A 15,486-nucleotide genomic window follows, 5' to 3' on the forward strand; every position below is an offset into this window, starting at 1 on the left:
AAAAAAAAAAGACTCACTGACGTGGAATCTAAAAAAGCTGAACTCACAGAAACAGAGTAGGATGGTGGTTGCCAAGGGCTGGGAGGTGGGGGAAATGGGGAGATGTTGGTCAAAAGATATAAACTTCCAGTTATCTTAATTAAGCCTTCTTACTACAACAACAAAAGGAAAGGTAACTATGTGAAGTGATGGATATGTTAACGAGCCTTCCTATGGTAATCATTTTACAATATATACACGTATCAAATCATCACACTGTACACCTGAAACTTACACAATGTTAAATGTCAGTTATATCTCAGTAAGGCTGGGAAAAAAGAAGGGGAGGGACGTCTGTAGGAGATGCTGAGGAGGTGCTGGGCTTCTAGGTATAGTGGAGGGAATGGGGGCAAGGCCTCTACCCTCCAACAGGGGGCTGAATTTCGAGGACAGTGGAGCATGATGACAATGCTGTCGCTCTCCTCTCTCCCTAGGTTTGACTATGGGGAGCGCTTCTGGGACAGCATGGGCAGTACCAACTTGGCGACCCCTGAAGACTTCCTTGGGGGGGACCAGTCTGTCCAGTGTGTGACCTTCTGCAGCGGCTGGAGCCTCATGGGGGTACTCCTGGAGGTTCAGGGTGGGGCATTTGCCAGTGAGTAGGACAGAGGGTGAGGGACCAGGGAGCCCTGGCAGGAAAGGAGGGGGCTGGGGAGTAGGAAGCACTGAGATCTGGAGTGGGGTGTAGAACAGGTGAGCTGGAAGGTCCAGGGAGGAAGAAGAGTGTAATCAAGGGGTAACAGACTCCAGCCCCCTGTCCTAACTTCCTCACTCCCAAAGATGCTTCCCTCTGCATCCCGCTCAGCTCAGAACTGCCTGCCCCACCACATTTCCCCCAGTGGATTCTCTTTTTCATTCCTGCGGAGGAGCATTTCAACCTGCTCCTCCTCCTTTCAGCCTGCAATGCCCCTTCTCCCGCTTGGTTGATTATCTTGTTTCTTATTTCACTGAGAAAGTAGAGCAGTCAGAAGACAGTCCTCGTCCACCCCCAATCTACCAACCCACCTGTGCCTACAATCATGTGGCTGGTCTTCCCCTCTGCTGCAACCAATGAACTGTCCCAAGTCCTGTGCCCTCTTACCTAGACTAGGCAACACACCCTTCTTGCGCCACCAATTTTTCTTTCTATTGAGTAATTTCAATATGCATATCAAGTCCAATAACATCCCCATCCTAAAAAAAAAAAAAGCACACAAACTCCTTAAATGCTGGACCTCTCTTTGGTTATATTGTACCATGTTTCTGCTCCCCTTTGCAGAACAACTCACTGCACAAGGTGTGTGCCTAGCTGTATGCAGTTCCTCATGAGTCATCTGCTTTAATCCATTCCATTCAGGCTATTTCTTACTCTTCTACGGAAACTGCTTTTATCAAGGTAACAGGTGCTTCTGTCTTGCTAACGATTGAATGTTGGTCTTCATCTCTCTGGATTGCTCAGCAGTTTTTGGCAGATGAGTATAACCTCTTTCTTTTTTAAAGATTTTGTTTATTTATTTATTTATTTGAGAGAGAGAGAATGAGAGAGAGAGAACACATGAGAGGGGATAGGGTCAGAGGACGAAGCAGACTCCCTGCCGAGCAGGGAGCCCGATGCGGGACTCGATCCAGGGACTCCAGGATCATGACCTGAGCCGAAGGCAGTCGCTTAACCGACTGAGCCACCCAGGCACCCTAACCTCTTTCTTGACATATGCTCCTCCCATGGCCCTGGAAACTGGGCTCTCCTGATCCTTCCCTCCCTGAATTCTCTGGCTGCTCCTTCTCAGGCTCCTTTTCACCTACTTGATTCTTTCTGAGTGCCCTCCTGTCCCCCGGGCTCTCTGCTCTCTGTCTACACTTATTCCCTCAGTGATGATTTCTGAGTCAGGCAGTGGTCTGCCAGGGTGGCACACTCAAAGGGACTATCTACCATGATTTGTGCAGGGTATAACAAAACTTCGAGGGACTGATGACTCCAGGCACTGCCACCACTCCCAGGTCTGCAGAAACAAGGAGAGGGAGCAGGAACCGGAAGGGGCTGACAGGAGCTGGGACCTTCAATTGAGACTTATGGCCAACCCCAGGTGAGCCAGCAGGAGAGAGCTCGGGGGATACATACCTTGACCTTGTTCTTTTCTTCCTCCAAGTGCCTACTGGTGCTCCCCATCAGCCAGGTACAACCAAGAGCTGGATGTCAAGGGAGTGAGCTGATGCAGTCTACATAGGTCAGTGCATGGCACAGAGCAGAGTGGGGAAGGGCAGAGAGAATGGGAGGGGCAGACACAAAGTGTTTCACACAGCTTCCAGATTCATATCTCCAGCCACGACCTATCGTCTGAACATCCCTTGCAACATCCAACTGCCTACTCAGCATCTCCACTTTTATGTCAAATACGAAGTTCTTAATCTCCACCCTGTGATCAACAAGTTCTTCCCTCATTTCCCTGCTTCAGTGAAGAGTACCAGTCAACAGTCAGGTAAAAAACTAAGAGCCTCCATTCCTTCTCTGGCAAGTCTTATAAGCAGTGCATCAGCCATCCAGTCAGCTGCACGATAGAGCCCCTGGGCATGATGCTTCTCATCCAAACCACACCATCTCTCCTTTGGGCTGCTGTCAAAGACCCCCCAATTTCTCCAGTGACAGGCCTTTTGGCAGCCTCCCTATACTCTTCCCTTCCACTTTGCAGCTAAGTGACCCTGTTTATGTCTGGGTCACTACGTGCCCACCTCAGTGTGTAATGTCAGTCCTGGTCCTTTTTGCTATACATCTACTTTCCCACCCTCTTGAAACCAGGAGTGGTACATGGTTCAGATCTGCCCAACAGAGTTTAAAGAGAAATTTTCTGGGGAGCTGCTGAGAAACCTTTCCTTTGTTATAAAAGGATGCTATGTGTTTACTTTTAAAAAATGGATGTCTTCTTTACACCTGCCCCTTCTTTCATTTGAGATGGTGGTATAAAGATGGGATGCTTTGGGCTATGGACCTTGGACCATGAGGTGACAAGCATGAGGACAAAAAGTATACACTGCGACCATGGGAGGGAGGAAGGATGGAAAGAGTTTGTGTTCCTGAAATGGCATACTTTATGCCTTTTTATTAAGTGAGGTTAAAACTGCACCGTGTGAGCCACCGATAGCTGGCTTGAGTTGCCCACCTCTGAATGCATCCTGGGCAACACTCCCCAGCCCCCCACCGTTCCCTACTCAGCAGCCAGAGGGATTCTTCCAGAACTGGAGTCATGATGACCCCTCTGCACAGAACTCCTCTCTGACTTTGAGAACTGAAGTGGGAGCCCATAACTCCATCAGCACAGCCCAAGGTTGCCCCTGGGCCCCTGCGCTCTGTGCTGGACTCACTTGGCACCGCTCGCTTCCTGACAGAGGTCTTCCCCGACTCAGTGTCACTTGCCATCCTTGTTCTGTTCTCACAGCACTCACTGCCACCTGGTGCTGCTGCCGTATTGATTTGCTGTCCACCGGTGAAGGGGACAGTGTGCGACATCTGCTTTATCCCCTCAGTCACTCACCAGGAGTGATTCCAGGAGGCTTCTTATCTGAGTGTTGTGAGGACTGAACGAACAAATAGTGTGCGAATGGAATACATCAGTGCCTGCACGAAGTAAGCACTGTGGAAGCATTTGTCATTCCTTGTGTAAGAATGTCAGCTCCATGAAGGCAGAGCTGGGAGCCTAGTGCCTGGCATCTGATAGGTGTTTAGTGGAGTCGCTGAATGGATGGAAGGATGGGTGGAGAGCACACAGCAGGCTCTCTTTAATTGTTACTGAATGGATGATGGAACAAAGGAATCTCTGAGCTGAGATTTTGGAGCTGATTCAGTGCATGTTGACAGGAAGGCCTAGGGTACGATTGAGGGCTGAGGGGTCCCAGGACAGAGTTGTGCATCCTGAAAACCCAAGACCAGGGAGTTGAGAGCATGGTCTATAAGGATGTGAAAGACTCCGAAAGGATGGCAGGAGAGGGCCCGGGAGCCAGCATCTTGGAGGAGGCCAGTGGTCCGCAGCAAGGGGAGTGAGGTGTGGGAAGAAACACGGGGAGCCAGGGGCCTAACCCTCCGCAGTTTGGGCTGGAGCTTCTCACGGCTGTGACGCCTCCTGCTCCTGGGGGCAAAGGAAGCGTCCATTGGGGCCGCTCAGCTCGGCGGTCCGTCGAGGACAGCCAGCCCCGCCCGGCTCCCGGCCGCAGCGGCCGAGTTCAGCATCTGGCCAGCGCCCGGAGGAGCGCGAAGCGGGACGCGCAGACGGCGCCCGCTCCCGGCGCCCGCCCGAGCCCGGGGCTCAGCCCGGAGGCCCGGGGACCGAGGCGCAGCCCAGAGGGCGGGCGGCGGGGACCGGCCGCGGGGGACAGGGCGGGGGCGGCCAACTGGGGGCGGGGCGGTTGGCATTCGGGCGGGCGGCGCGAGCGCGGATTGGCCGGGCGCCGCCACGTGACCGACCCCTTATAGGGCGTGGTGCGGGCGGCGGAGTCGGGTGCGGCGGCGGGGCCGGACGAGGTCCGGTGTGGGTCCCGCGGCTCCGCTGCTGCTCCGCTCCGAGCGCCTGGCTGGCGCGCCCCGCGCCCTCCCTGCCGGGGCCGCCGGGCCGGGGGATGCGCGCGGCGCCCAGGAGCCATGGTCCGCTTCGGGGACGAGCTGGGCAGCCGCTATGGGGGCGCCGGTGGGGAGCGGGCTCGGGGCGGCGGGGCCGGCGGGGCGGGCGGCCCGGGCCCGGGGGGCCTGCAGCCCGGCCAGCGGGTCCTCTACAAGCAGTCGATCGCGCAACGCGCGCGGACCATGGCGCTGTACAACCCCATCCCGGTCAAGCAAAACTGCTTCACCGTCAACCGCTCGCTCTTCGTCTTCAGCGAGGACAACGTCGTCCGCAAATACGCCAAGCGCATCACCGAGTGGCCATATCCTGCCGGGGGCCGGGCCGCGAGGGGGCCGGGGGACCGTCCGAGGTCGAGGGGACAGGGACCGGGCGCGGCGTCCGGCGTCCGCGCCCCGGCGGGTCTGGGAGGGGCGGCCTGGGCGGGGGTGGGGGGGAGCCCGGGGCTGGGGCGGGACGCGTGCGGCGCCCAGTGGCCATCTTGCCCGGGGTCGGGAGGAGGGTGCGACCTGGGGAGAGGCGGCTCGGGGACGCGGCTCTCGGCGAGGAGGGGGCGGGGCGGGGCTCCGGGGCCCTCCGCGCGCCGCGTGTGCGTGTGTGGTGTGTGTTTGAGTGTGTGTGTGTGCGCGCGCGCGCGCGCGCGTGTGGTCGTGGTGGTGGCGGCTGCGGGAGCGGGATGGACGCTGGGCGGAGCCCCCTGTCCCTGGACTCGTCCCTTCACTCCCTTGGTGTGGGTGCAGAGCGCGCGGCCAGCCTGGAGGGCACCCGAGGGCGAATCCGTGTCTGTGCAGGTGTGAGCACCCGGGTGGACGCGAGCCCAGGCGCGTGCTTGGCTGCAGGTGCTTGCGTGTGTGTGCGGGCATTACATGAACCCGGTGTTGCGCGTGCGTGCGTGCGGGACGCGGTACATGTATGTTCAAGTGCCTGTGTAGGTACATGTGGCTACGTGTCTCTAGGTGGGAGTGTGCGCCTGCGCGGGGTCCTTCCTCCAGCCTCGCGCGGGGGGCGCAGTCCCCTCCCCTCGGGTCGCGGGAGCCGAGCCTCGCGCGGCGGGGGCGCTGTCCGCGGTGCTGACGGCCGCCGGGACGTGCCGAGGGGCTGGCCGCCCAGACGGCCAGAGGCTCCGCCTCGAGGCGGCCCCCGAGGGGGAGGGTAGGCAGGGCGGGGTGGGCTTCCGACCCGTCGTCCTCAGCCCCTCCGGAGGGGGCCTCGCCGCGCCTGCTGCACTGCGCGCCGTGCGCCTCCTGGCCAGTCCTTAACCCACGCACTCCGTTTGAGTACATGATCCTGGCCACAATCATCGCCAACTGCATCGTGCTGGCGCTGGAGCAGCACCTCCCCGACGGGGACAAGACGCCCATGTCCGAGCGGCTGGTGAGCGGCGGCGGGGCTGCGGGCGGGGCTGCGGGCGGCCGCCGCTTGTCTGATTCCACGCCCTTTAGCATCGGTGGCTCAGTTTAGCTTCCTCGGGCAGGGTAATCTGCGTAGCTCTCTTCTCCTTTTAGTGGAGGAAAAGGTGAGAACCCAGGCAGCTGACACCTCCCCCAGGGCCAGGAGGACTGGGGTAGCTAGCGCAGCCCTGATGGGAAGGATGGCCTGAGAGAGGCCGTGTTAGCTAGCGGCTATCTGCCCCGGGCCACTAGCCACCCCGAACCTCAGATGGGCTGTTCAGTTCCACCACCTTAAGCGCTGATCTAGGAAACTAGGTGAAACCAGGGGTGGGGGAGGGGCATTCGTAATGGCCCAGGGAAATGTCAGGTTCTGGGTGAGTGCCCACCTTTCTGGCTGCCCAGGGGCTTTCCTGGGCAGGGCTCTGATCGTCTTTGGTCCCTGTGGTATGGTCCTGGGTCTAGGGATTGTCCACCTGTCCTTCAGAGTTGTCTTTCCTGGCTCTGCTTGGAATTCCTTCCCCATGGGGAATCCCGTCCCCTTCATATGGGAAGCACTCCTTCCCAAGTATTCTTCCCAAACGTCCTGAATCATTTTCACCCATTCCTGTCAAGAGCTCCACAGATCCCTGTGGTGTCCCCTGTTGCACATGACAGTCAGAACCCCAGGGCAGGGTCTCTGGAGGGGCAGAGGGTGGTATTTGGAGCAGTGAGCCTCATTTCAAAGGTGAGGCTGTGTCCCCTAGTCCCCAGTCTTTCCTCTGACCTGAACCCTTTGCCGGGGATTGGTGTAGGCTCCTAGGCCTGAGAGCAGGGAGAGGAGCAGGTGCAGGGGTCTGGAGAGGGGGTCTGGGGCCTGGCTGGAGAGCTGCTAAAAGTCCTGAGGTCCCTGAGACACAGCCCAGGCTCTCCTAGGGGCATTGGGCATCGAGAGGAGAATCCCTCTTTCCTTGTACCCCGGCAAGCGATTGGTCCTCTCCACAGCTTCTTTCCCTCGCTTCAGTGGAGATAGGCAGGAGGTGATACAGGGGCTGTTCAGTGTTTAGCATGGGCCCTGAACGCCCCTTCCCCGTCATCACAGGCCCAGGGGTGGGGAAGGGAGGACAGAGGGAGGCTGACTTGGGGCTGCTCACAGTTGGGCAAGGCACCAAAAGAAGGCAAGGAAATGGACGACCAGGAATGGGCGGCTCCCTGGATCGTCTTCTGCGGTGCTCGGAAGGCCAGGGCTTCGGGTTGTGGGGAGGAGGGCTGTGAAGACAGCACAAGCCATGCCGCCAGGCCTGAGTGGGTGTGGCCCCTGTGGGTGACTCCTGCCCCGTGTGGAGCCAGATAGGGTCACCGGCTTCCTGTGGGCCCCTTGTGCGTGCTGGCCTGGCACGTGCTTGTGGTGGGCGTCTGCTCTGGAAGCTGGAGCGGAGAAAGTGAGAGCAGGGGACCTCTGCAGACCACAGGGTGTGGCCATACCTCCAGGGAAGTCTGGCAGTGTTAGGGCCAGAAGGAAGCGGGCCAGGAGATGGTGGCGGTCAGGGACAGGGAGGCCAGTGTACAGAGGGCAGTCTTAGGCTTGTCCCTGAGGGGTGGCAGGCTTGAGTGGGCCAGCTGGGCATCTGGGCAAGTCTGAACTCCTGCCTCCCAGGTGAGGGAAGGTTTGCTTTGTGGTGATGGGGGGTGGGCTCTTGGGAAGACAAGCAGAATGTGCTCAGCCTGGGCCTGGCCTGGAGGCCTGAGGAGCCCTTGCTGACCGTAGTCCTGTGTGCAGACATTGGCCTTCAGACCTATGGATGGAGAGAAGGCTGGAACACAGAGCAGGGTCTGGAGAGGAGGGGCTGTGGCAGCTTCAGGGCTCAGGCCTGGAGGCTTGCTAGGGCAGGAGGCTAGGTCGTGCAGGTGCTCCATTGTTTGCCAACCTGGACTGGGGTGGGGCCTCCACAGCTCCCCGTCTCTGGGGGCTCTGCTTTCCAGCCACCCATCAACTGCCCGCGCAGCCTGTAGCCAGAACCCTAGCTGGCGGTCTTCGTCCCGCTCCACCCCCAACCAAGCCCATGGCTGTCTGCCCACCCACCCCTCCCCAAGCCAGCCCTCCAGAGTGGGGCTGGGGGAAGAGCAATGAAGAGAGGGATCTGGGGGGGCCAACCCCATCTCCCAGCTCTGGCCTGCTCTTTTGTGTGTCCGGAAGCTTTCTGTGAGGATGTGTTTGTTAGAGCCAAGCTGTTTCCTGGGCCAGATGTCAGCAGCCCCTTCCCTTGGGGAGAGGGGTCCCTCCAACTAAACTAGACCTGAAGCTTCCAGGGGATGATTTCAGTCATGAGTCAGCATCTGGGTAGCAGGATGGGGGAGTTGGGCCATGATGGACACTGGGCTGACTGGGCCCCTCAGGGAGGTAGCTTCTGCCGTGCACAGCTGGGAAGGCCCAGGCAGACGGTATACCAGGTCAGATGGGGAGAGCTCTTGAGGACCAGGCTTCTTGGGGGAGGAAGGCACAGGCCGCTGGCCCTCAGTTCGAGCTGAGAGCAGCCACTAGGAGCCAATCTGGCCCGCCCCTCCCCTGCAGCCCCAAGTGAGCGATGCCCCTGGTCACTTACCACACCGTCTGTGCGTGTCTCCATGTGGCATCCTCCTCCCCGAGCTCTCTACAACTTGTTTCCCACCTTGCTCAGCACCTCAGCACCAGGGGAGCCTGGCCCCAGTTGATGCTCTTGGCTGAGTGACAAGATTGCTTTGCTCACTGTTCCCTCCACCTGGAATTCCTTTCCTTGCTGCCTAGCTGGATGTCTTGCTCTCCAGAGGCTCCCTGAGGCTGGGCTGTATTTGCTCCCCCAAGATTTGCATTTGCATGTTATGATTATCCAGAAGATGTGTGTTGAATGAATAAGTGGGTCCTGGGCTGCACTCTAGGGAGCTGGGACATTATCCAGGCAACTTCTCCAGTGGTTGGAGCCCAGGATCAGACCCAGATCGCCTCTGGGTTTGAGTACGGCTCTGGTTCCAACAAACTGTGAGTCTCCAGCCCAGTTCCTTGACCTCTCTGTGTCTGTTTCCTTTAGAAACAGATGATAATCGTGCTTAACACATGGGGTGTTGGATGGATTGCAGAAGAAGCCCACAAATGTCAACATTGCTTCCCCTTCTGCAGGGCTTCGAAGGGTAGGAGGTCCCAGGATGCCTCCCCGCTGTGACTAGGAGGTCACTGGCTGTGGGAGCAGGGCCCCATTTCCTGTTGGGACAACAGGGCAGAGGAGCAAACAGGCCCATGATGAAAGTGCCGGGCTGGAGAAGTCTGTGGGTGGTGAGGCTGAGTGGGAGGGGCAGACCTGGGCCGTGAGTGTGGCCTGCCGGACTGGGGGTGGTGGCGACCCTCTCTCTGCTTCTCCTCAGGACGACACAGAGCCCTATTTCATTGGCATCTTCTGCTTTGAGGCGGGGATCAAGATCATAGCCCTGGGCTTTGTCTTCCACAAGGGCTCCTACTTGCGGAACGGCTGGAACGTCATGGACTTCGTGGTGGTTCTCACAGGGTAGGCGGCCAGGGCCCAGGCTGTGCCCTTCTCGGGGCTGGAGGTTGGGCGGCAGTGTCCACACTGGGCCGCGGCGGGTGCAGGTGGCTGCGTGTGAGGAAACGCCCGACTGCACCCCCGCCGTGTGGGACTGGGCGGTTGCCTGGGTGTGGTGATCTTGGCTGAAGGGCCCACTCTCAGTGTTCTGTGTCAGGTGAAAACACTCACTTGCAGAGCCACGGGTGTGGGCCCGCTGCCTCCGTGGCCGGGCTACCGTGGGGGAGGGGCTTCCCCGGGCAGGGGGAGGGCTCTGGGCTCCAGCCCCGCCCATGTCGGCCTGTGGCCCGGGGGAGGCACCACGCGCGCGCTGCGCTAAGCTGTTTCCTGCCCCAAGAGCTCCCTGGGAAGCGCGTTCTTAGCGCTCTGTGCTGTGTGTGGATGAGCTTGTCAACGGTATGTGTTTCCACGGTTTCTGGCTCCAGGACGGTGCTTGATCAGTGTGTCCTTTCCTCCTCAAATGGACCCTGATAATTACCACTTTGTGATTCCCAAGACAACCCAGGAGGTCTAGAAGTTGACTTGGGGACGGGCTGGGGTGCGGGGTGCAGACAGACCACCCTGCTTGTTGCCACTGAGCCGCTACCCTTCGGGGTCTCAGTCTCTCCATCTGCCTGGCGGGTCCTTTAGAGCCGCTGCCCTGCTTCTCTGGCCAGCAGGCTGAAGGCTGGAGCTTCTGCTCTGGGGGTGGCGTGGGTGAGTGCTTGGGGAATTTGCTCCGTAGGACCTGTTTGCACAGCCCAGGCCCCAGAGGCCCCACCCCAGGCCAGGGACTGCAGTCTCTTCTTCCCTGGGGCCTTGTGGTCCCCGGAGAGGCTCAGAACCCAGATCAGAGAGGAGGGAGCAGGCCCCACTGTGGCCCAGAACACTCCTTCCCAAGGAAGGGTGATTGTGGCCAGGGCCTCCACCCTTGTGCTGGGCAGAAGCTGCCCAACGACCCCTTAACCTGCCTTGGTGCAGGTGAGCACACGTGGAGGTGGTTTGGGCAGAAGGCACAGGAGGGAGGAGGTGACCATGAAAGCCCCAGGTCTGGGGCTCAAGCCTCCCCGGGCTCCCTGCATGGGAGAAGACACAGACTTGGCTAAATAGCCTCTGGGCTCCCGAGCCAGGCTCTCAGGGTGCTGCCCTGCCCTGGGGTCCTGCTTCCCTGTTTGCTCCAACTGCTGATGGCTCGGCCCAGAGTGTCTGTAGCACACGCCAGCGAGCATCAGTGCTGGGCTCTCGTCTGGCAGGTGTCCCTGGAGGGACGACGGAACTGTCTGGGGCTCCTCCTGCCTCGTGCTTTTCCCCAGGATGGTACCCTTTCACCAGCGCCGATGGCACGGATGCCTCTGAGATCTGAATTAATAGGTTTTCTGCACAACTCTCTGAATTCCATTCCGTTTCATGATGACTGGGAAGGGAAGGGAGTGGGGAGCCTTCTACTGGGAGATGTGGGGTTCCACAACGTGGTGGACACAGGGGCGCTCCCTGCTCCAGGGTGGGTGTGGGGTCAGGGCAGAATTTACCAAAAGCCCTCTGAGGCGTTGTGGAGACCGGCAGCCGCACCGCTGCTGCTGGGGGGGGTGGGGGATGCTGGTGGTGAGTGCGGCCCCTCCAAGGGCAGGACACTCCCCCCGGTCCGCTGGGCGCAGTGTAGGGTGTCTAGGGGTGTCACTGCTGTTTACTCCCTCTCTCTAGACGTGAGTCCCTGAGGACAAGAATGGTGTCTTATTTTTCAGGGTGTCCCCAGAGCCTCGCTTGGGGCGGGCCCCCAGGAGAGATCAGAGAGTGTCTGCTGAATTAACGGGTTACTGAGGTGGGGGGTGCTCTGTGTTCTGCCCTGCTGGGAGCGGGCTGGGTGGTGTGACCCTGCCTCCCAGGATGCAATCTTTGGTGCTGAGTGTTTGGGCTTCTGGGAACAAGGCAGGGAGGCAGAGGAGCCCCCACTGACCCCTTGGCAGGACCCCTGGTCTTCCGATTCCCGGTCCAGGTTGCTGGTCCCTCAGTGAGGGTGGGAGGGACCTCCTGAGGGTAGGGCACCCCGGGCTGCTCTCCTTGCTCTGGGACACACAAGAGAGAAGAGGATGGGCCCACCTTCTGGAAGCCCTAGGGAGAGGGTCCCAAGGGTCCTGAGACCTTAATGCTGGCCCCTGACCCTTCTTTGGAGACCCCTCCATCTGTCCATGTCTTTTCTCTCTGATCTTCCCTTGCTTCTTCCCGAGTACTGCTCCCCTGCCGTTCTGTTGTCCACCGCCCCCCAATCTCTCGGCGTCTCTGTCCCTCCTTCCCTCATTCTCCCCAACTTTCTTGGTCCTGTCTCTGTATTTCTAACCCTCTCTGCATTTCTGACCCTTTCGCTCTCCTTTGTCCTCTCTGTCTCTGTTTCTTTCCCTCTCATTCTTTCTTGCTGTCTTTCTCTTTTTGGCCGTGTTCTTTGTCTCTCATCTGGGACGCAGACTCTCTGCTCTCTGTGTCCGCAGGAGGAGGGCCGGGAGTTGGCCCCGGTGGTTTTCAAGCTCCCTCTCTCTGCACATCATCCCCAGAGGTGGCTCCACGTTGGGAGGGGACCCCTGGGTGGGTAGGGGGCTCACGTGTGGGCCCAGAGTCACGCAGGGAACCTGCTGTGTTGCTCCTGCTTGCAGCTCACGGGACTTGTGAACCTGGGTGTGTGTGCATGTGGCTATGGGGTAGGAGGAGGCCCCAGGTCTGTTTCGGCGTGAGTGCTAGCCAGTGGGGAATCCAGGGAGCTACCCTGACCCAACCCCTCCTGAGCTGAGGTCCCTGTGGGTAGCCATGGGAGGGGCATTACTTCTCATTATTTTGTTGTTTTTAATTAGGGTTTACTTGGTAGGGAGGGGAGGGACCCTGGCTGGGGAGGCTGCGTTGCTTGGTGAAGCCCAGCTTGTCCCTCGAGGCCAGCTGGGGTCCCTGTGCTTCTGAGGCTGGTGTCCGGGTCATGAGAGGAGCCTGGGGTGGGACGGGGACTCCACCCCTGCCTCAGGGAACCCTCTTACCCTCATATACTCTCCTGTAAACCAAGCCTACGTTCACCCTTGGCACGGGGGTCACAGCACCTAGTCCTAGCTCCACGGGAATGAGCTGAGGGGCTGCCCTGCCTACAATCCCTCTCATCCATGCCTCTGTTGCTGGAGCTGCCCTCTTTTGACACTCCCCCTGCTAATCGTCATTTGTTAACCACTCAATACTCATTTATGCAGAATTTGCTGAGCCTCTGCCAGGCGCTGAGGACACAGCTGTGAACAAGACCACTGAGCCTCTGCCCAGGGGGCACAGTCTCCGCAACCCTACTGTTTCTTCTTAGTGTAAACAGTCTTCCTAGATCATTATCCTTCACTTACATGTGATGTTTAGTTGTGCCCTCCGCCGCCCCCGCCCCTGAATATATGCTTGACAAGGACAGGTCTTGACCTGTGTGCTTCATGACCGTCACGGTGCCTGGGGGTGGGAGCGCCATGAAGATCACTCCATAAGTGGAAACACCATGCTTCAGTTTCCCACGTGGAAGAGGGAGTAAGGAGTGCAGAATGTGGGCTGGGAGGCTGCTGTGTGTGGGATGCTCAGAGAAGTCCTCCATGATGAGTTTGGAAGGACATGAGGGGTGAGCCATCTAGATACTCGGGGAGGCTGTGGCTGGAGGTGTCAATGCAGGACGCAGGTGTACCGATGGTCTTCCAAGCCCAAAGCTAGACGGGATCCCTGGGGACGCTGCCCACATGAGCCCAGGGACCTGAGTCTGCAGGTTGGGACTGGCCAATCAGGTGGGTGGAGAACCCAAAGAGGAAAGTGGATGGTGTTTCAGGAAGGAAGAGCTCTTCTTGAACAGAGCAAGAGGGGGGCACACAGCTGAGCATGGCATTCAGCAACACGCAAGTGCTGGGTTCTTGACGGTAGCTTGCTGGGAAAGGCTCTACGGGGACGGAGGAGGGGTTCCTGGTGAGCACCTGTGGGCAGCTCTTCTTTTCAGGGAGTTTTGTAGCAAAGCAAGGCAGAAAGCTGGGGGCAGTGGTGGGAGGGAGATGAAGGGGCAGGACGAGGGCTACAGCCTGTGTGCCAGTCTGGGAGGCAAGGACTAGCGGCGGCTGTAGACAGGAAGTGCTGGAGAGACGTCCTGGGTGGATGAGGGGAAGTGGGATCCAGAACCCTGGTGTCCATGTCTGTTGATCTCGAAGCGGGAAATGGGGGAGGAGCTGAGTGTGCACTTGGGATGGCCGGTGAGGAAGCAGGGCTGGCACACAAGTTCTCAGACTGTTGTGTTACCAGTGAACTAGGCAGCAGCCCATCGGCTGAGATGTGGTGTGGGACAAGCTTGGGGGCTGATGCACAAGGACAGGGTATGAGATGGGGAGGGAAAGGGAGAGAATGAATGGGAGGGAGGGAAGAAGGATGGATTCCCTTTGCCCATATCCAGTCTCCCACCGCTTCCTTGGCTTCCATCTCTCTTCACGTTCTCTCCTTTACTCAGTGTCTGGCCGTCCATCCCCTCGTTCACTTGGAAGGTACTTGCCAAATGCTCTAGTTGCTGGGGACACGGTGGTGACACGGAGGCTGCCTTCTCTGGGGCAGACAGTGAACAATGAGCACGTGGCACGCGGGCTAGTGATGTGCAGTGACGAGCAGAAGGCCAGGGAAGCTTGAGGGTGAGGTTTGTCCTTTTGTGGGGGCTAGGAAGGTCCCTAAGAAGCCCCTTGAGCAGAGGAGCAGGCAGGAGGGGTGGGCCTCGGTGAATGGGGAGGAGAGTGGAGGGTGAAGGTGCAGGGGGCCACGGGGGCTGCTGGGGGGCTCTGAGTGCAGGGGCCGGTGCAGGGCTGACCCTAGGGCAGTAACCCGGGACATATGATGGGGCCTTGGGCTGGGGGAGAGCTGAAGGGAGCACTGGTGGGTTGCCCACAGGAGACCCACGGGTCTGGTGGATTGCCCACCTCCCTAGGGTGGCACCCACATCCCCAGCCCATCTGTAACTGACCCATCTGTGTCTGACTTCCTGACACTGTCCCCATGTCACTGCCTCCACCCTCCCAATCCCCTTGGAAGCCCCGCCCCACCTTTTGGTCCTGAGGGGTTGATTCCAGCTGGCAGTCAGGGCAGGGGTAGGGTCCCTGCAGACCCCAGGGACATCTTCCTGCTGGCAGAGGGCCCAGAGTCCCCAAGCCCTGAATGTCCCTGCTCCTGTCATGGCCTCAGCCTCGTGCTTCCCTTCCTGGTCCTAGGGGACAGCGGAGAAATGTGTCCCAGCTCAGGCAGTTGGCTCCTCTAGGGGACGTTTCCAACTGCAGCTTCTCATTTTACTTCAAATTAAACTGGGATTTCTTTCCAGGACATGTAATTAGAACTCAGGGTCCTGCCTCCCTGGACTGGGCCTCCTGTGGGAAGAAGAGAGGAGAGCAGGCAGCATTGCATAGGGAGGAAGTTTGGTCCTGGGGTCTGCCCTTGGCCACTGGGAGGCCTGCTGCTTCCCATCCAATTGGGGTGTGGACAGGCCTGCCTCCTGGCGCCGAGGAGGCCTGGCTAATAGAGGGGTGAAGGTGTAGGAGAGTGCTCTGGGGAGCCAAGTCCAGAGGATAGCTGCCCTGGCCAGAGGGGTCCAGCAAGTATGGGCCAAGGTGAGCCGTGACAGTGTGTCCAACTGTGCGACTGGGGAGCTGGGCCTCACCGTGGACGAAAAGTGACTTCACACCTGAATATGGAGTGACCCTGTGTCTGAGTTTGAGATGACAGAAGACACCATGTCTGAGTGTCCAGCAACACTGGGTTTGGACATGGGCTGCGTGTGTCCGGTGTGTCCGAGCTCTGGGTTCGGCCAACAGAGCCAGCTCCATATAAGGTCTTCCATCCTATGACTGTGATCCCACTGGTGGGGTCTCTATGCCTGGTCAGGTCGGGGGTTGCTGGGGGAGGGTCTCTATGCCTGGTCAGGTCGGGGGG

At 59.1% G+C, this 15,486-nt stretch overlaps 1 protein-coding gene across 6 annotated transcripts in view; it reads left to right on the plus strand.

Annotated features, from left to right (window-relative positions):
• The first annotated feature begins 4,645 nt into the window (after window positions 1–4,645).
• CACNA1B (calcium voltage-gated channel subunit alpha1 B) overlaps window positions 4,646–15,486 on the plus strand; it is a 185,180-nt gene continuing 174,339 nt past the window's right edge. For 5 of the 6 annotated variants that reach the window (XR_014140250.1, XR_014140249.1, XM_081804038.1 and 2 more), the window contains exons 1-2: window positions 5,896–5,996; window positions 9,386–9,525. Coding sequence is in view for 4 of the 6 variants with exons in the window: in XM_081804038.1 (XP_081660164.1) it covers window positions 5,904–5,996; window positions 9,386–9,525 (233 nt within the window). In the remaining 2 variants the exon portion in view is untranslated. Of the gene's footprint in view, window positions 4,927–5,890; window positions 5,997–9,385; window positions 9,526–15,486 lie in introns of those variants that run through there. The other variant, XM_081804041.1, reaches the window with a different exon arrangement.

The sequence above is a fragment of the Leptonychotes weddellii genome, chromosome 14 (genome assembly GCF_054177405.1).
Source record: "Leptonychotes weddellii isolate Sample4059 chromosome 14, ASM5417740v2, whole genome shotgun sequence".
In the NCBI taxonomy this organism is placed as follows: domain Eukaryota; kingdom Metazoa; phylum Chordata; class Mammalia; order Carnivora; family Phocidae; genus Leptonychotes; species Leptonychotes weddellii.